The 21,170-nt window shown below is 41.6% G+C and overlaps 1 protein-coding gene across 1 annotated transcript in view; it reads left to right on the plus strand.

Moving 5' to 3' along the window:
• The window catches only part of LOC126089086 (sodium leak channel NALCN), a 390,881-nt gene that overhangs the window by 210,126 nt on the left and 159,585 nt on the right, over nucleotides 1-21,170 (plus strand). The window contains exons 14-15 of the mRNA XM_049906884.1: nucleotides 5,620-5,819; nucleotides 14,898-15,020. Coding sequence (XP_049762841.1) covers nucleotides 5,620-5,819; nucleotides 14,898-15,020 — 323 coding nt within the window. The remainder of the gene's footprint in view (nucleotides 1-5,619; nucleotides 5,820-14,897; nucleotides 15,021-21,170) is intronic.

Below are 21,170 nucleotides of genomic sequence, written 5' to 3' on the forward strand. Positions count from 1 at the left end.
AAAGTCAATAAAATGCCCATAAATATGTCTGTCCTGGCAGAAATAAATAATGCCAATAACAAGATTAAAACTATATAAGACATTGTGAAATAGGATTCAGGACAGCCAGTCAGTGTACAAGATTCCATAACATTTAAACTAAATGACAATGTTGTGACTGATAATTCACAAGTTGAAAGTACTTTTAACAGTCACTTTCTAAATGTAGCAGCAAATATACGAATAAATGCTACAGTTTCAGAAGCAAAGGAATTTATGAGGGTGGTTGGAAAAGTTCTTGGAATAGAATGGAAAAAAAGTACTTACATCACTGAAACTTTTTTTATTTTTCAATGTAGCGTTTTTGTAGATTAATGCACTTGATCCAACAATGTTCCAGTGCCTTAATCCCATCTTAAAAATGAGTTTCCTCCAGGCCTACAAAATAGTTGTCAACTCTGGCTATTAATTCTTCATTTGAAGTAAATCTTTATCCACCAAGAAAAATTTTCAGTTTTTGGGAAGAGATGGAAGTCTGACAGAGAATAAGGCAGGTGTGGCAACAATTCATAACAGTTTGTGTAATTTTGCCATAGTGACGGCACGTGTGCGTTGTCTGGATGGAAGATGACTTTCTTCCTTGCTAAACCTGGCGTTTTTTCATGTATCTTTTGTTGCAATTTGTCCAGGAGGTTAACATAGTATTCTTCAGTAATTGTTTGCCCAGTGGGGAGATAATCTACAAACAGAATGCCCTTCACATCCCAGAACACTGATGTCATGACTTTTCCCGCCAAAGGAATTGTCTTCGCTTTCTTTAGTGATGGAGAATCAGCAACTTTCTACTATTTTGGCTGTTGTTTTGTCTCTGCACCCAAGTTTCATCTGAGGTCACAAACCAGTGCAAAAAATCTTGTTTGTTTCTCCTAAAATGGGCCAAACATTGTTCCGATATGCCCATTCTCATGCGTTTTTGATCCAGTGTCAAGAGTAATGGCACCCATCTTGCAGATAATTTTTTTCATTTCTAATTCTTCAGTTAAAATGTGATGGGCCTATACCCTTTTAGATGACATCTGGCAAACATGAACAATTTCACACACTTTCAATCGGCGATTCTCCATGACCATTTTGTGCATTTTTGCAATGATTTATGGAGCAGTGAGACATCTTGACTGACCACTGTGCAGGTCATCATCTAAGCTCTCTCGACCACATTTAAATTCATTTGCCCACTTGCAACAGTGCAGAGTCCCCCAGTGTATTTTGTAAATCAGTATGAATATCCTTTGCTTTCACACCTTTCTTTACAAAGTACTTAATCTCTGCTCAAATCTCCATTTTTTTCCATCTTCGTAAATCACTACATGGGAACAACAACAGAGCAATGTCACCACCACAGCTCTCTTCCAAGAGAACTGACGTGGCATGTGTTTACAATCAACAATCCAATGAATATCAGGTGAACAACTCGTTGTGCTAGCACTGTCCTCTCGTGGTGATTCCGAGAACTTTTCAAACCACCCTCATATTGAAAATGACATTCCACAAAACTTTAAGCAACTATAAGTAGCACCAATGTCCTTCACTGAAATTAATAGAATTATGAAAATTCCCAAAAAGCAAAAGCCTGTGTGGGGCCGATGGAATTTCAAACAGAATTCTGAAAAATTTCTCCAACTTAATAAGTAATTTTATTAGTGATGTATGTAATGCATCACTAGCACAGAGAATTATTCCAGGCAGGTTAAAATACAGTATGAAATTATTAAACCACTTCATAAGAAAGATAACAACACAGACTTAAACAAGTATCATAAAATTTATTTGCTGACATCTTTTTCCAAAATATTCGGTAAAGTAGTCACACACATAAGCAGAAACATAATCCTTAGCATATCACAGTTTGAATTCCCTAAAGTTTGCTTCACTGAGAAGGCTATTGATTCATTCATTCATCAAATAATACAAACCTTAAATAATAGTGTATCACCAGTTGGTATTGTTTGTGATCTTTCCAAGTCATTTGATTGTGCAGATCTTAATACTCTCCTAGAAAAAATTAAGTTTTATGGAATTGACAGCTTTACACATAACTGGTTTGAATAGTGTTTAACAAACAGATGGAAAAATGCTTAATAATTCAGACAATGTTGAAAAGATAAAAGACTTAAGTGAATGGGCAACACAAAAAGTCGTGAAGGGTGTCCACTCCTGTTCCCTTATACATATGAATAACATTTCACTTAACAGTCAACAAGTAATATTGGTACTTTTTGCAGATGATACTAGTCCTATGATAAATCTCATTAGAGGCAAAGCAACTGAAGAGTTGGTAAATGATATTTTCCAAAGACTTATTAAGTGGTTCTATGAAAATGGACTCTCTCTAAATTTTGGAAAAATGCACTTGATTCAATTTTGTACAACAAACAGATACATAGCAACTACTGATGTAGCACAAGAATGGTAGTCAGTAAATACGGCAGAATGTTCCAAATTTTTTGGTGTGCATATTGATGAAAACTTGAACTGGAAAAGTCTATTACTGAGCTTCTCAACCACTGAAGTTCAGCTGTGTGTGCTCTTCATACAATTGGTAGCCTTGGAAACAAATGTATTAGCATCCTGACATATTTTTTGTATTTCCAATCGGTAATGTCATAAAGAATAAGTTTCTGGGGTAACTCATCACTTAGAAAGAAAGTATTGATTGCACAAAAGCAAGCAGTAAGAAAATATGTGCTGTTCCCTCATGGACATACATCATGTGCATAGATAACTGCACCATCACAATACATGTATTCACCAATGAAATTCATCATAAATAATCCATCACAGGTTAGAAAGAACAGTGATGTACATACCTACAACACTATAGAGAAAGATGATCTTTATTACCCATTGTTAAAGCTGTTAGTGGCTTAGAAAGAAGTTCAGAATGCACCAACAAAAAGTTTTGATCATTTGCTCGATAACATAAAATGTCTGACAGGTAGTGAAGCAAGTTTTAAAACTAACCGAAAATCATTTCTACAGAAATAATCAAAATGAAAATGCAATGTAATTGGACAGATAAAATGACTACTCACCAAGCAGTGGCAGTTGTGTAAGCATGACTAAAAAAATAATGTCATAAATAATGTTAACACTAATCACGTATACATATCCTAAAAACTGGTTTGTTCCACGTCATTTTGATAAAATAATTGTTCAGATAATGTGTGGAACTAACTATCTAGCAGCCATATCCTGTTCCCATCACATCCCTGCACACACTCCCAGGCAGCACATCATCTTCCCCCACACCTATCCCATTATCCCTCCCCACATTGCCTCCTTACTCCACCACTCACCCCAGGTTGCTGCTCACATCAGACACAGTCACAGTCCACAGTCGGGCTACAGCAACTGGAGACAGTGGCGATGTATGTGTCTGTTGTGCTTGTGTGACTGTGTATGTACGTTTTCTGTTTCCAAAGGAGGACAATTTTGTCCAAAAGCTTAAATTTTTAGCAGTCTTTTCATAAGGCCTTGGGCTCAGTGCCTCCTCTATGTGGTGAGTAATGGTCTATCCTTTTCATAATATTGTTGTTCTACCAGATTAGGTTTAACCAAAGAGTATGTACCCAAAGAGAGAGATGAGCTGGCCAGTACTTAACTTCAGGAAGTGCATCACCCAGTTCAGGTAGTAGACACACATAGAGATTAGATTATATTAGATTCAGTTTTCTTTCCATACACACAAAAAATGAGTAGATTCTCGTGGATGTGGAACATGTCAGAAAGTATAACATAAAAAATGTAAAACATTTGAATATAACACTACCCTGATCACTTGTCAGGACATTGTCAAAATATATGAGCATATTACATTAAACTGGCACTCCCAATATTTACAAAATAAGTACACTGTGAGAATGAAACATTGTTAAGCACTATTAATAAATTTATCATACCCAAAATACCTAATCTTGATGTTGTGACCAAATGCTGTCAAAAATGAAATCTAACAGACAGTTTTACTTAAGCTGGCCTAACAGTCTCTGTTAAGAAATTCATCTATAGAGTGGAAGCGCCTGCCTATCAAAAAGCCTTCCAAACTCTGTTTAAAACATGCTTTATCTGAAACCAAGTTTTTAATGTTATCGAAAATGTGTGTTCCTGAATATTGGACCCCTTTTTGGACTGAGGTAAGTGATTTTAAGTCTTTATGTACATTGTTCTTATCCTTAGTATTGATACTACGTATTGAGCTACTGGTTGGAAATAGAGATATATTACTTGCAACAAATTTCATTAAGGAATAAATATACTGAGAAGCAGTGGCTAGAGTACAAAGTTCCTTGAACACGTTTCTATGTGATGTTCTTAAATTTACACCAAAAATGATTCTTATTACATGCTTTTGCAGGCTAAAAACTTTTGCTTGGTTTGATGAGTTGCTCCAGAATATGGTCCCATATGACATAATAGAATGAAAGTAGGCAAAGTATACAAGTTTTTTTATATTTATATCTCCTACATCTGACATCATTCTCACTGCAAATACAGACCTGTCTAGGCAATTAAGCAATTCTGTGGCATGCCCTTCCCAACAGAATTTATTATCCAGTTGTAATCCCAGAAATTTAACACTGTCAGCCTCTTCAATCTACATGTCTTCATATGTTGAACAAATGATGGAAGGAAACCTCTTACAGGTTCTGAACTGTATATAGTGGATCTTTTCAAAGTTTAATGACAATGAAATAGCTCTAAACCATTTATTATTGTCATTGAAAATTTAATTAGCAGCTATGTCTAAATCTGTACTTGACTTACTACTTATTGCAATGTTTGTATCATCTGCAAAGAAAACAAACTTAGCATCTGGCAATGTAACAGAAAATAGGTCATTAATTTACACAAGAAAAAGTAATGGACCTAACGTGGAACCTTGAGAAACACCACACGTAATTAATTCCCAATCATATGAAGACTGACTGCTTACTGCACAGGTATTTCGTAACGACAGCCTTTTTTCCTGTTAGTTAGATAAGACTCAAACCATCCATCCATCAACTGTAGTGGGAATTTCCATCCTGAATTAATGTACTGGCCAGGATCAGCCCCTAAGTGAACTTGACAAATTTCTGAGAAGATTGGTCACAGATTGTTTGACTTACAGGAGAGGATCATGAACATGTTGCAAACCTGGAGTGGTAGAAGATAAACACCTATCCCATAAAAGACCACTTACTGAGTTTCAAGAACCAGTATTAGGTGAGAAATTTGGGCATATATTACAGCACCATGTGTATTGCTTCTGTAGAAACTGCGAAGATAAAATTAAACTAATTGCAGCAAACCCAGAGGCATTTAAGCAGGCCATTCTTCCCACAATCTGTGCTCATATGGAATGGAAGATACCCTAATATGTATCAGATTGAGAAGTAACATCTACCAAGCACTTCGCAGTGGTTTGCAGGGTTGGTTGTAGATGTAGATGGATATGTACCATTTGACATACATTATACTTTATGGTGTACTTTATATGCATGTATATTAGCAGCTGCTTTTCTTCAATAACCTTCCTACCAATAAAGCTTTTGCTTAAATTGTTTTACTGTATATGGTTAACATATTTGTATGTTACAGGTGAGAGAAAGTTTTATGAGGCAGTTTGTCTATGAAGTGGAAGATGAAGAAACAGAAGGAGGGAAAAAAGTAAATGAAATATTTGACCCACATCAGATAGGATATCGTAAACAGAAGCCATTAAGAACACTGACCACTTTTCCAAAAGTGCGCAGCATTGATACAAGACTGAGAAAATCAGCAGTAACACGAATAATAAAGTAAGTTTCGATTGTATCATACGCAGAGTGCTGATATTATATTTTGACCTTTCCAGGAAAAACATCAAAGTTCTTGCAACATATGAATTTTTCACTCAACTGATAGTGTATTACATAATACTGTCTACATATTTTCCATTAGATTTCTTTCACTTCTATTCATTGTTGGTGAGTATTATTTTCCCCTGTCATTCTTATTAATACTGTATGTTTTATCAATCGGTGTTGTATCTTCCAAAACACTGACAAAGTTTTGAAATGGACCAAAATGTTATTCTGGTTTCACAAAACTCCATAGTAATTGAGGTATTGCTTAGAATGTCATATTAAATGAAAGCATTAACTATCGCAACATAAAAAAAATGGAAGAGGTTCAGCTTCGCGTTAAAGTTAACAGACAAAGCCACAAACAGATACAGTCAGTGCAACTGAGAATAAAGTCTGACAGTTGACCTCTATAGAAATTATATAAAATAATGCAAATGTGGCAAGAAATCATGCAGCAAAATGGTGTTTAAGCATCATTGTGATCGCTTTAAAGCTGGTGATGAGTGTGAAATTTGTTAAAAATGGCATTTTCGTTTATTGGCTCACAAAGATACTAGACTGGATGAACTTGTTTATTTTGTATTGGCATTGGCCTTGTGCACATACTGAGAAGAAAATAGTTGTTGTGGCCTTCAATGTGAAGACTGATTTAATGGAGCTCCCCGCTCTGGTCTATCTTATTCAGGTCACTTCATCTCTGTGTAACTACTGCAACCTACAACCATTTGAACCAGCTTACTACATTCAAGCCTTGGACTCTCTCTATAGTAGGTTCCCCCAAACATCCCTCCATTATCAAATTGACTATTCCCCAATGGCTCAGTATGTGTCATCTCTACCTATCTCTTCTTTTACTTAAGCTGGGACATATACATATATTTCTTTTCTCCCGGATTCAGTACAGTGCCTCCACATTAGTTTTACAATCTTTCTACCTACTCTTTAGCATTCTTCTATAGTGTTCGTTATGTCTATATTGTTTATCATTTGCATTTCTCCACCATATATGGCTGTATTCGAAACATCTCAGAAGTGCTTTAGTTGCTGTTGTCAGTCTACATTTTATATCCTCTTTACTGCTACCATCATCAGTTATTTTGCCACACAAATGTCAAAACTCATCTGCTACTTTCAGAATCTCATTTCCTAATCTAATTCCTTCAACATCACCTGAATTACCCTTTATTGTGCTTTTACTGGTATTCAACTTATAATCTCTTTTCCATTTAGCCGATCATCCAAGTCCTTTGCTGTCCATGTTAGAATTACAGTGTTATCAGAAAACCTTAAAGTCTTTGTTTTTTTCTTCCTGAGCTTTAATTCCTTTTCCAAACTCTTTCTTGGTTTCCTTTTTGTTTGCACTGTGTACAGACTGATAACAATTTGGGGCATCACTCCATCCTTTTCATACCCTTCAACTCCTATAATATCCATCTGGTTTCTATACAAGTTGTAGAGGGCCTTTTACTCCCAATATGTCATCACTGATAACTTTAGAACTGCAATGAGTGTTTTCCAGTCAACATTGCCAAAAGATTTCTCATAATCTACAAACACTATAAAGTGTTTTATATAAAACACAAATTATTTACAGAATAATGAAAGACTAGTAGAAGATGAAAGACTAGGAGAATGAAAGACTAGGAGAAGATCAGTTTGGGTTCCAGATAAAGCCTGGAACATATCAGACAATACTGACCCTACAACTTATCTAAGAAGACTGATTGTAATAATTTGTGTTAATATGCTACAACTGAGACTTATCAAACCAATGGTTCAGTAATACACACATATGTCAATATTTTCTTCCTTTGGTATTGTGATTACTGTCATCTTCCTGAAGTCTCAGGATGTTTTGCCATCTCATGTAACCGCCATTCAGTGTGATACAGTTTTATCATGGTTGGTCCTCTGAAGGATCATAATAAAGTAAATGTTGTGTACTTCAGATACCTTGTTTTGAACAGTGCTATGTCAAATTCTCTCTGTATCTCATCTTCACCCATTTCCTCTTTCCTCTCCATAATATTGTCATCAAGTTATTTTTCTTTATATATTTACACAGCCATTCTGTATCTTTATTCCACCTGTCGGCTTTCTCTTCTTTACTCAGTACTGGCTTGCCAGCTGGGCTCTTGATGTCTGTGTAGCTGTTTCTGTTTTCTTCAAAGGTTTCTCTGATTTTTCTATATGCAGCATCTATCTTTTCTGTAGACATGCATACTTTTACAGTTTTCCATGTCTTCTCGAGTCATACATATTTTGCCAATTTGCACATTCTGTCACTCTCATTTTCTTACCCGCTTCATTTACTCCATTTTTATGTTTTCTCTTGCCTTAAATTAAATTCAATATCTTGTTTGTTGGCAAAGGATTTCTAACTGGGCTTATCTGTTTGCTTAGTTGTTCTTCTAATGCCTTCACTGTTTCACCAGCCAAAGCCCATTCATTTTCCCTTGTATTTATTTTACCTAACTTAGTTGTTTCTTAATGTCCTTGTGAAACTGTCAACAACCTCTGTGTGTTTCAACATATGCAGACCCCATCACATTCATTTTCTACATTTCTGCAATTTCTTTAACTTCTGCTCCTGGAGGTGTTTTGCAGCTTAAGATCTGGTTTCAAAATCTCTGTCTTATATAATCTGTCAGTACCTTAATGCTTCTTCAAGTAAGTGAATACAACTTTCTTTCATGGTTTTGAAACTAGGTATTTGCAGTCGTATAATGCGCCAAGTGCTAGTTGTCCCAATCTTTTTTCCCCCAGGTTATAACAATTTTATGACTGTCAGATGTCATTTTAATACTGCATTTAATCAGATAAATGTACTGACATCTGCATGTTCAAAGCAAAAGTTATTGATGACAGAAAAGCAAGCGCTAAGTAACCAGTTGGCTCACCTTGCACCCCACTGCTCTGGGCACTGTAAACTCCATAGTAAAAAATACTTTACCCCTGACAAAGGATTGGGCCACAGTCTTCTCCACTTTCACTCTCTGCTGCCTTCCCCTCAATCTCCCACACATTCAGTCGGAACACACTTACTGGGAAGTAAAAATGTTAACACCAATACTACAATTCAACCTAAGCTCTGAACACAATTCATTGGCCAACTGTTCCATATATATATATATATATATATATATATATATATATAAAATAGAGGGAAACATTCCACGTGGGAAAAATATATCTAAAAAGAAAGATGATGAGACTTACCAAACAAAAGCGCTGGCAGGTCGATAGACACACAAACAAACACAAACATACACACAAAATTCTAGCTTTCGCAACCAACGGTTGCCTCGTCAGGAAAGAGGGAAGGAGAGGGAAAGACAAAAGGATTGGGGTTTTAAGGGAGAGGGTAAGGAGTCATTCCAATCCCGGGAGTGGAAAGACTTACCTTAGGGGGAAAAAAGGACAGGCATACACTCGCACACACACACATATCCATCCGCATATACACAGACACAAGCAAACATTTGTAAAGGCAAAGAGTTTTGGCAGAGATGTCAGTCAGGGCGGAAGTACAGAGGCAAAGAAGATGTTGAAAGACAGGTGAGGTATGAGCGGCGGCAAATTGAAATTAGAACTTAGCGGAGATTGAGGCCTGGCGGATAGCGAGAAGAGAGGATATGCTGAAGGGCAAGTTCCCATCTCCGGAGTTCTGACAGGTTGGTGTTAGTGGGAAGTATCCAGATAACCCGGATGGTGTAACACTGTGCCAAGATGTGCTGGCCGTGCACCAAGGCATGTTTAGCCACAGGGTGATCCTCATTACCAACAACCTCAACTCCTTTGGTTCCATCAGATTCACTTGGTCTTACTCTAAATCCCATGCCACTTTCCTTGACGTTGACCTCCACCTGTCCAATGGCCAGCTTCACACGTCTGTCCACATCAAACCCACCAACAAGCAACAGTACCTCCATTATGACAGCTGCCACCCATTCCACATCAAACGGTCCCTTCCCTACAGCCTAGGTCTTCGTGGCAAACTAATCTGCTCCAGTCCGGAATCCTTGAACCATTACACCAACAACCTGAAAACAGCTTTTGCATCCCGTAACTACCCTCCCGACCTGGTACAGAAGCAAATAACCAGAGCCACTTCCTCCTCTCCTCAAACCCGGAACCTTCCACAGAAGAACCCCAAAAGTGCCCCACTTGTGACAGGATACTTTCCGGGACTGGATCAGATTCTGAATGTGGCTCTCCAGCAGGGATACGACTTCCTCAAATCCTGCCCTGAAATGAGATCCATCCTTCATGAAATCCTCCCCACTCCACCAAGAGTGTCTTTCCGCCGTCCACCTAACCTTCGTAACCTCTTAGTTCACCCCTATGAAATCCCCAAACCACCTTCCCTACCCTCTGGCTCCTACCCCTGTAACCGCCCCTGGTGTAAATCCTGTCCCATGCACCCTCCCACCACCACCTATTCCAGTCCTGTAACCCGGAAGGTGTACACGATCAAAGGCAGAGCCACGTGTGAAAGCACCCACGTGATTTACCAACTGACCTGCCTACACTGTGAAGTGTTCTATGTGGGAATGACCAGCAACAAACTGTCCATTAGCATGAAAGGACACAGGCAGACAGTGTTTGTTGGTAATGAGGATCACCCTGCGGCTAAACATGCCTTGGTGCACGGCCAGCACATCTTGGCACAGTGTTACACCGTCCAGGTTATCTGGATACTTCCCACTAACACCAACCTGTCAGAACTCCGGAGATGGGAACTTGCCCTTCAGCATATCCTCTCTTCTCGCTATCCGCCAGGCCTCAATCTCCGCTAAGTTCTAATTTCAATTTGCCGCCGCTCATACCTCACCTGTCTTTCAACATCTTCTTTGCCTCTGTACTTCCGCCCCGACTGACATCTCTGCCCAAACTCTTTGCCTTTACAAATGTCTGCTTGTGTCTGTGTATATGTGGATGGATATGTGTGTGTGTGCGAGTGTATGCCTGTCCTTTTTTCCCCCTAAGGTAAGTCTTTCCGCTCCCGGGATTGGAATGACTCCTTACCCTCTCCCTTAAAACCCCAATCCTTTTGTCTTTCCCTCTCCTTCCCTCTTTCCTGACGAGGCAACCGTTGGTTGCGAAAGCTAGAATTTTGTGTGTATGTTTGTGTTTGTTTGTGTGTCTATCGACCTGCCAGCGCTTTTGTTTGGTAAGTCTCATCATCTTTCTTTATATATATTTCCACATGGAATCTTTCCCTCTACTTTATATATATGAGATTTTTTTTAAAAAGTCATTATTAATTTTGCTGCTGTAGTACTACTGAAAGTAATCAGCATTTATGGCTCCACCAACATAATTAATCAAGCAGAAGGTATTTAAGTCGGTTAAGTCTATGTTTTTCAGTCTTTCTGTTCATGGTTAGACGGTAATCAGAAAGTTCATTTACTTGTGATGTCTTTAGGGTGCTCATGTCATGTCATGCTGCTCTGTACCTTCTCTGGTATTGGTCCTTGCTTAATGTTTTGGGAGAAGGTATATAATGGTTTTAGAGAGATAAAAAGACACTGGTTTAAATAACTTTTCTGAATGACATATTCCCAATAAACATGGAAAAGCGATTTTGAACTGTTTCTGGAGCATTAATGTCAGTTAATAAAATGTTCTTCAGCAAGTCTTTCAATCTACAGGGGTTGTTTTATGAGGCGGTGCATTCCCTTGTTACATGTGGTGCAACAAGTGACACCCATCTTTACTTTTTGAGACTAGCCTCATGCAACCTAGACAGTACAAGCTGACTTAGCTCATAATTCTGGATGGAGTCTCGAAAATGGCAAGGGAAGTATTGCCTCTGATGGCTGCATCAGCTGGAGCCCGACTCACGTCCTACTTCACTGAGCCCTGTCACAGAACCCATGCTGGTTGCATTGGCCATCTTATGGCTCACTAAAACACACACACACACACACACACACACACACACACACACACACACACACAATGGCTTCCACATGAGGCAACCTTCTGCCTCCTCCTGTCTAACAAAGGACATAGTCTCGTGCTACTTTTACCATTCCTGCCCCCCCCCCCCCCTTCCCAATCCTTTATGCCCCCCTCTCCCCCAGAGAAATGTTCATATGGTCATCTTTCAACTTATTTATTTACTTTAATATTTTAGAAGCTTTCATGTTTCATAATATTAAAAGAGCTTAGTATTTACTGTCTTTGTCTACAACAAAAATTACACTCTTATTTAGTAATGAATATATTGGTATAAGCATTTATAGAATGATATAAAAGATTTCTGTTTGAATTTGTTTCTTAAGTTTACCACCAGTGGTTAACATCTTATCTGATTTTAAGGACTCTTGCTCAGAGGCATCCATCTTTGTACCCTTCCACAGTGTTGCACCATATTTGATACCAGTGAGGGTAAAATGTTATATCAGTACAGTTATTAAATTGTGCTCTGTGCATATTTCTTCCCTTTCAAGTGGCTTTAATTTTAATTTCCTTTCTCCAGTCCATCGTCTTCCTTTGCTTATCCTTCTCTTTTTTTCTCCTCCTGTAGTATATCAGCCTCCAGCACATTTAAATTCTAATTTCTCATGACATACTGAGTAACTTGTTTTATCTCATCATACAGTATTTCAATCTCTTCATTGTTTGTAGAGCTAGCAGTCATTTATACTTGTACTGCTGTTGTGGGTTGTGGCTTTGCTATGCTGGCTATGATGTTCACAGCAATGTACCCACATGCCCGTTTCCTTGTTCATTATTAGACATTTTTATGTTCTGTTTTATCTTACTGTTCTGAGTATTTTATTGACACCCATATTTCCAAAAGAAATGCGCACTATTTTTGTAAAAAAACAGTTTTCATTCTGCTTGTGTGAAAGTCTTACAGTGTGTAGATACATCCTTCCTGCTTGTTTTCAAACTTAGTTCAACCTGTTCCTGTGAGTGGCGCCGTCACAGTATGTCTTCAAGATGGCTGCTACACTTGACGTTTGTCAGAAGCAACATGCTATCATAGAAATCCCGTGCTGTGAAAATGAGACAGTGGGAAACGTCCACAAGAGGTTCAAAAAGGTGTATGGAGATTCTGCTGTCGATCGCAGTACAGTTAGTCGGTGGGCAAGCATGTTACGTGATGAAAGCGGGCACGGCAATATTGAGGATTGTCCTCACAGCGGCAGGCGTCGTACTGCACACACTCCAGACAATGTGTAGAGATTTAACGAATTGGTGACTGCTGACAGACGCATCACAGTGAACGAATTGTCACGCTACATTGGGATAGGAGAAGGAAGTGTTTGCAGAATACTGAAAGTGTTGGAGTTAAGAAAGGTATGTGCCAGGTGAGTTCCCAGGATGTTGACAGTGGCTCACACAGAAACAAGAAAAACGGAATACAGCGAACAGTATGAGAATGGTGGAGATGAATTTCTTGGAAGAATTGTGACAGGTGATGAAACATGGCTCCATCATTTTTCACCAAAGATGAAGAGGCAATCAATGGATTGGCATCATGCAAATTCACCCAAGGAAAAAACATTCAAAACCACACCTTCTGCTGGAAAAGTTATGGCTACGGTGTTTTTCAATTCTGAAGGACTCTTGCTTGTGGACATCAAGCCAAGTGGAACCATCATAAATTCTGATGCGTATGTGACGACACTGAAGAAACTTCAAGCTCGACTGAGTCGTGTTCGACTACATTGGCAAAAGCAGGATGTTTTGCTGTTGCACAACAATGCACAGCCACATGTCAGTCAAAAAAACCATGGAAGTGATCACAAAACTCAGATGGACAACACTGAAACACCCTCCTTACAGTCCTGACCTGGCTCCATGTGACTATCATCTCTTTGGGAAACTGAAAGACTCTCTTCGTGGAACAAGGTTTGAAGGTGATGACTCCCTTGTGCACGCTGCCAAACAGTGGCTCCAACAGGTTGGTCCAGAATTCAACCATGCGGGCATACAGGTGCTGGTTCCAAGATGGTGTAAGGTAGTTGAGAGGGATTGTAATTATGTGGAGAAATGAAAATATTGTTCCTAAAGGACGTATCTGCACACTGTAAAACTTTCAAACATGTAGAATAAAAGATGGATTTTAAAAGATATAGTGTGCATTTCTTTTGGAGTGACCCTCGTAAGTATCATATGGTTGGGCCAAGATGTTGTGTAGGTTGAATAGGAGGTGGAATGCAACTTCAGAAGAGGTGGAGAGGAATCTGATTAGAATTTGCCTCATTTCTGGGCATGATGGTAGATAGTCGATATAACATTCTACACTTTGAGTTGCAGAATTTTTTCTGGTTACATCATCATCCTGAGTAAGTAGTCTGTGCTCAGAAGCCAGAATGAGGAATTACTTTATCTCTTAAATATTTCACCCAGGAGAATTCCATCATCATTAAACCATACATTAGAGCTGCATTTCCATGTAAAATAGAATGACAGTAGTTTTCCCTTGCTTTCAGCCATGTCACAGTACCAACACAGTGAGGCCATGTTGGCTAAAGCTACAAAGACAGAGCAGCTAGTCATCCAGACTGTTGTTCCTGCAACTACTGAAAAGGTTACTGGGCCTCATCATCAACCATCATAGATACCCCTCCAAAGTGATTACATTTAGAGTATGGCTACCTGTATTGCTGAGCCGCGCAAGCCATCCTACCATGGCAAGGTTCATGATTTGTGTGAGGAGAAGCCAAGTAACTGTCAGAAATGCCAAGCAGTTCTTCAAGTTGCCACATGGTGTGTGTGATATGGAATACTTTATACCAGATGTGTTGTTCTTCCCCTTCCTCTACCCTTCCCATTCTATTCACAGATGCTGTATGAGGAGAACTATTGTCTGTACACATCCATACACACCCGCCTTTTTGACATATTTGTGTTCCTTCAGTTTGCAACTTGAACAAATGGTCTGAAGGCTATGATGTAACTTAATTATTGTGTCATGTGAAAACTGAGAGCTAAGTAAGACTTTACCAGTTTTTTAATTGTATATATGGTATTCCTATTAATCATAACTGCAGTTTAAATATTTTTCAGTGACTCAAACAACCAGCGTCTCATGTTAGGAGATTCTGCAGTTATACCGGTACCAGGAAAGAGCCAAATTAAGCCACAGGGGACTATCAGCAGTGCAAAGCAGTTAAGACTAGACCAAAAAAAGTAAGTGAGGATCATTAGAAACCCATTATTTTCACAAAATATTTTTTGAATTACATTTAAGAAATAGTTTCACTGCTAACCACTATAGTTTTAAAATAATTTCTACTTATGTATTTAAATTATTTAGTTTAGTTTTGAAAATTTCCGTTATGTATTGTAAAGTTATACATTAAACCTACATCTGAAAAAGCATCCATGTCTCAAGCATTGCTTGCAATCCAAGTGTGCCTTGTCTACCATTGTGTAACTTGAGCAAATGGGTACTACAGTAGCCACCAGAAAGACCGCGGGAGGCGCACATCGGCACGGCGCATCACACACAGTAGTTGCCGCAAGTAAAGTCCTGTCCACCAGAGGGCATGCGAGAATTCGGCCGCGACCTCTGCCGGCGGAACAACAACAACAACTCAGGCAGCATGGGCCGTGCCCAGTTCAGTTCACATCGGGCATGTCTAGCAGACAGTTCCTGGTTTACACTATATGAAGTGCGACGGAAACGTGAATCGTGTTACTACACAATTGGCAACGAGTAGGGTCGTTCTTTCGCGTGGTGCGTCATTGTTCCGGTTTCGCAGCTTATCCACAGCATGGAGGATTTAGTGCAGGTTTTGGTTGAGCAGCAGACGGAGCTCATTGCAACCATGCAACAAGTGCTTCCGCCGTTGCTCTCCACACAGTCTGCTACAGCGCCGTTCCCTCCTCCCTTTATCCCATATGACGAGACAGCAGAGGATTGGGACGCATATGAACATCGCCTTCGGCAGCATTTCTAGGCATTTCATGTTGCCGATGCAGAGTTATGTCATGCTCTTTTCTTGTCTTGGATATCTTCCTCGCTGTATCAAGTCTTTCGACTCATTGTGTTCATTGCCTTCTTCATATTATCGCCTCCGCACGCATGTTGTGGCAGCTAGGGTCGAGTTCTATCAATGCAAGAAACAGCCCCATCAGTCTTACTGGGCATGGGCTGCTACCCTGCACAGTCTTAGTCACAAGTGTCATTTTGTCACGGAGCAGTTGCGAGACTCGTATGCCCACGTTATGGTGCGCGACGTCATTGTTCGTTCGGCCCCTGATAGGGAGGTCCAGCAATGGCCCTGCAGTTGGAAGACCCTTCCCTTGAGGAAGTCCTGTCCATTGCTCATTCGTATGAAGTCTCTCATGCCGCAGGTCAACAGTTGGAAGCGTGGTGCGACGTCACGTCGGTTCAGGTTGGCGCGGCCATATCCACTGCATCCGGGGTGGACGACGTACGAGTGTACAATCCAGCTATTACGGCCGCTCCCGCATGGCACGTAAACAGAGTTCCGGCCGTCGGCCCCTGTTACCGTCCTGTGCGTTGTGCTATATACATCATGATCGGTCAGAGTGCCCCCAGCATTGGGCCGTTTGTCGCAAATGTAATAAAAAAGGACACATTGCTAAAGTTTGCCGCTCAGCCTCAAAAGAATCGAAGGAAGCAGGTACAGAGGACATGGACATTGACATTCAGGAAGTTTCATCGGGCCAGGCTCCTGACGTATCGGCACACAAACTCTTTATCGAGGTGTCAGTTCGGTTGCACCGATTACAACTGCAAGTAGATACGGGCGCGGCAGTTTCCTTATTGAATGCACAAACTTACTCCGACCTTGGGTCGCCCCTGTTGGCCCCAGTTTACCGGCGTCCAGACAGTTATGGTAAACAGTTCATTCCCCTACTTGGTCAATTCACTACCGACGTTACTTACAAATCAGTCACTCGGCCTCTTACTTTTATTGTTGTCAGTGATGCGAGCTCCGCTAACCTTTTTGGATTGGATACCTTTCAAGCTTTCGGTTTTTCTATCGCAGACACAATACAGTTGCTCTCCGAAGACGTTCCCTATCAATCATTGGAATTTTGATCTTTGCCTTTAAGGATATCTTTGAGGAGGACCTGGGGCGTGTTTCAGACTTTGAAGCTAACTTAACGTTGCAGGCATCGGCCCGCCCACGTTTTCTATGCGCGAGGCAGGTCCCGTTGGCTCTCCGCCCTCAGGTAAAAGCAGAGCTAGACCGGCTGCAAGCCCTCGGTGTCGTTCTTCCCATTTCTTCTAGTGAGTGGGCTTCGCCCCTCATTATTGTCTGGAAACCCTCGGGAAAATTACGTCTTTGTGGCATTTTCAAGGCCACCATTAATTCCCAATTGATGGTGACACCTATCCCTTGCCTCGTTCTGAGGAATTGTTCTCCATCGTGGCAGGAGGCCAATATTTTTCGAAAATCGATCTTTCAGAGGCTTATCATCAGATACCACTTGATGAGGACTCCAAATGGCCGGCGGTCGTAAACACCCCGTTTGGCCTTTACCAATAGCAGCGGTTGGCCTTCGGAATATCCAGTGCCCCGGCGATATTCCAGCGCTATCTTGAGCACATCACGTCGACAATCCCTCATTGTATTAATTACCTGGACGACATAATTGTCACAGGCCGCAGCAAAAAGAAACACTTGCACAACCTACAAACCCTCTTTCTCAAATTCAGGTCCATTGGCCTGCATTGCAACCTGCGTAAGTCAAACTTCTTCCAACCGTCCATTGAGTATTTGGGCTACACCATCTCTCGGCATGGCATCCAGCTGCTAGGAAGTTTGATCCAAGGTATCTTCGACCTTCTGCGGCCCGCTTCGCTGAAGGAGTTACAAGTTTTTAGGCAAGATTGCCTATCACCACTGGTTCATTCCCAGGGCTTCCACCATAGCCCGCTCCCTGTACTGCCTTCTGCGCAAGGGTGTTCCTTTTGATTGGTTGCCAGCATGCGAGCGAGCGTTCACCTCATTGAAGGACCTCCTCACGTCAGCACCTTGTTTGGCTACTTTTGACCCCAATAAGCCGTTGGTCCTGGCTACAGATGCTTCGCAGTATGGGATGGGAGTGGTCCTGGCCCATTGCAACATGGATGGCTCCGAGCAGCCACTGGCGTCTGCGTCTAAAACTCTTAGTCCCACACAGGCCCATTATTCCCAGGTGGAAAAAGAGGCTTTGGCCATTGTCTACGCTGTTACCAAGTTTCACCCTTTCTTGTATGGCACGAAGTTTCAGTTAATCACTGACCATAAGCCGTTAATATTGTTATTTGGCCCTGCCTCTCAGATTCCGGATAGGGCGGCCCACAGACTGCAGCGTTGGGCCTTGTTCCTCTCTAAGTACCATTATGACATTCATTTTTGCCCTACTGGACAGCATGCCAACGCCGACGCTCTTTCCCATCTTCCTGTGGGCCCGGATCCCAAGTTCGATCAGGAGGAGATTATGTGTGTTCATTTGGATGTGGCGTCCCATCAAGCGGTTGATGGCTTCCCAATCACTAGTTCTAGAGTCGCCAGGGAAACGGCAGCTGACCCGGTTCTCCAGCAAGTAGTTCGCCTCGTTCAGCAGGGGTGGTCATCCTGACCTCCAGGCCGGGCCTCGGAACCTCTTCGTAATTACTTTGTTCTACAAGACTGCCTCTCAGTCTTGGAAGGAGTTCTCCTTCTGGCTACCGAGGATATGGCTCCTCGCGTGGTTGTTGCTGCAAGTTTGCTAAGGGAGGTCCTCACATTATTACATGAGGGGCACTGGGGTGTTTCCCGTACTAAAACCTTGGCTCACAGACGTGTACTGGCCCAGTATTGACAGAGAAATTGAGAACTTAGTGGCCGCCTGTTCCCTAGTGTGCGAGCCAACAGGCGTCTCCCAGGTCAGTGTTCTCTTCATGGCCGCCTGCAACCCAGGCACGGGAACGTGTTCACATAGATTTTGCGGGCCCGTTTCTCAATGACTTTTGGCTCATTGTCATTGATGCTTATTCCTGATTCCCATATGTGGTTCGCTGCTCCTCAACAACTTCAGTAGTTGCAATCCAGGCACTCGCAAAAATCTTTTCTGTGGAAGGTCTGCCAGTCACCCTGGTATCGGACAATGGACCTCAGTTTATTTCGCAGACCTTCCAGGATTTCTGTAAGCGCTTCGGTATTCGGCATGTTTGTTCTCCCCCCTTTCAGCCACAATTGAATGGGGAAGCCGAGCACATGGTGCGCACATTCAAGACGCAGATGAAAAAAGTATGTGCATGAATTTCCTGCAGAGGAGGCGTTGACGTTTTTTCTGACGGCATACCGGACCACACCGATAGGAGAACGCAGCCCTGCAGAGATCCTCCACAGGCACCAACCTAGGACTCTGCTGCACCTCCTCAGGCCTGGTCCTCGCCAGTCTTCGCAAATCGGGGTACCCGGCTTTCCACCGGGAATGTTGGTCTGGGTTTGGTCACAATCCACGTTGAAATACCGGCGGAGGTCCTGTGCCACCATGGCCGCCGGCTCTATACCTTACAGGCGGGGGACCAGGAGGTACATCGTCACCAAAATCAGCTAAATTCATGTTTGGGCACCCACCGTCCGACCCCTCGTGCACCAGCTTCCCCATTGCCGGCACGCGTGTTGTTTTCTCAGGAGACACTACTGCCCCTCCCACCTGTGACTCACCACACTGTGATGGTTCTTAGCGTTGGCAGCCTCTAGTAGCTCCAGCACCAGCATCGCCATCATTAGAGATGCCCCAGTGAGAGTCGGCCCCCCTAGCAGGCCTGGTTTCTCAGGCGGCTGGTTCACCTGTGGTCATCCGTTCCCCATCGTCACTGCCACTGGGTCTTGGCCCTCCCGAGGTGGATCGGGATCCGAAGTTCGACGGCTTGTTGCCCGTTCTGTCCCGGGCTCTGGTGGGGGGGGCGACGGGGCCCTCTTCGTGTGGGTCACTTCCAATCATATACGAAGGTTCCGGCTCGAGTGTTGGCAGATCCCCCCCGACTCCAGCCTTCCAACGCAGTGGATCACAGTGGCTTCACCCCCCGAAGGAGGAGGAGTGCAGTAGCCACCAGAAAGATCGTGGGAGGTGCACATCGGCACGGCACGTCATGGACAGTAGTTGCCGCAAGTAAAGTCCTGTCCACCAGAGGGCACACGAGAATTCGGCCGCGACCTCTGCCGGCGGAACAACTACAACAAGTCAGGCAGCATGGGCTGTGCCCAGTTCAGTTCAAATCGGGCATGCCTAGCAGACAGTTCCCAGTCTCCACTATGTGAAGTGGGACGGAAACGTGAATCGTGTTACTACAGGTACTTCATAAAATACTGTACATCTCAGCAAGATGAGAGCTACACAGTCTTGACAGTCTTATAATATGTATGTATAAAAAGGAAAATTCCATTGAGGAATTTGTTAAATTCAGGAAGAACCAAATGAACTGGCAGTACTTACCTACAAAAGATACAATTCCCATTATGATTGGAGCACGCATATAAAATCAAATGAAGGCACTATTCCTATGTTTTGAAACTAAAGGTTCCTTCTTCAAGGGCTTAAAGCAAGGGCTTAAAATAGGAAATAGTTGAGTCAGCTGTTTATTGGAGGAGTAGGGGGTAGAGACAGAGCATTCATAATGCAGGTCAAGGGGGCCCTTCTTTTTTTTTTTTTTTTTTTTTTTTTTGGAAGAATTAAGGGTCAGATGATAGGAAAAGATGATATTTAACATAAGGGGACCAAAAAAGATGATGATGATAACGATGATGAGCTGGAAAGGTGGTTAATTGTATGAAAAGGAAAAATCCATTCTGAAGGTTATTGGATTCTTAAAGTGGTAGGTGTGTTGACCAGTACTTGCCTGTTCTCAGGCAAGGTGGAACAGTCTTAATCACGGTTCTGAGTAGTTTGCCTTCACTCTCAAACAAGTCTAAATTGTTAAATCACTGTGACACATCACATGAAATATTTAATGCTTATTCACAGTTGTACAGACCACTGACTGTTTTTATCTCAACTAATATCCTACATGACATACATTTTATGGGATGTTTATGTAGTTTTTGAGTAGCCTGCAAGTGCTGTAACTATTTGTAATTCAGTAGTGTCTTAATGCTGTGTCAGTGTAATGAATGTTCCAGTATTTCTTGACCCACTGACTGCTTTTATACCTGCAGGTGACCTACAAGGAATGAATTTTACAAGATGTGTCAGTTTGGTATAAGCTGCAAGTGTTATAATAATCCCGAATTCAGCAGTGATGCAATGCTTCAACTTACGTAAATAAAATACACTTTTCACTGCGTATAATCCTGTTTATGCATTATATGCTTTCAATTGGGTGTATTC

The sequence above is a fragment of the Schistocerca cancellata genome, chromosome 1, assembly GCF_023864275.1.
Source record: "Schistocerca cancellata isolate TAMUIC-IGC-003103 chromosome 1, iqSchCanc2.1, whole genome shotgun sequence".
In the NCBI taxonomy this organism is placed as follows: Eukaryota; Metazoa; Arthropoda; class Insecta; order Orthoptera; family Acrididae; genus Schistocerca; species Schistocerca cancellata.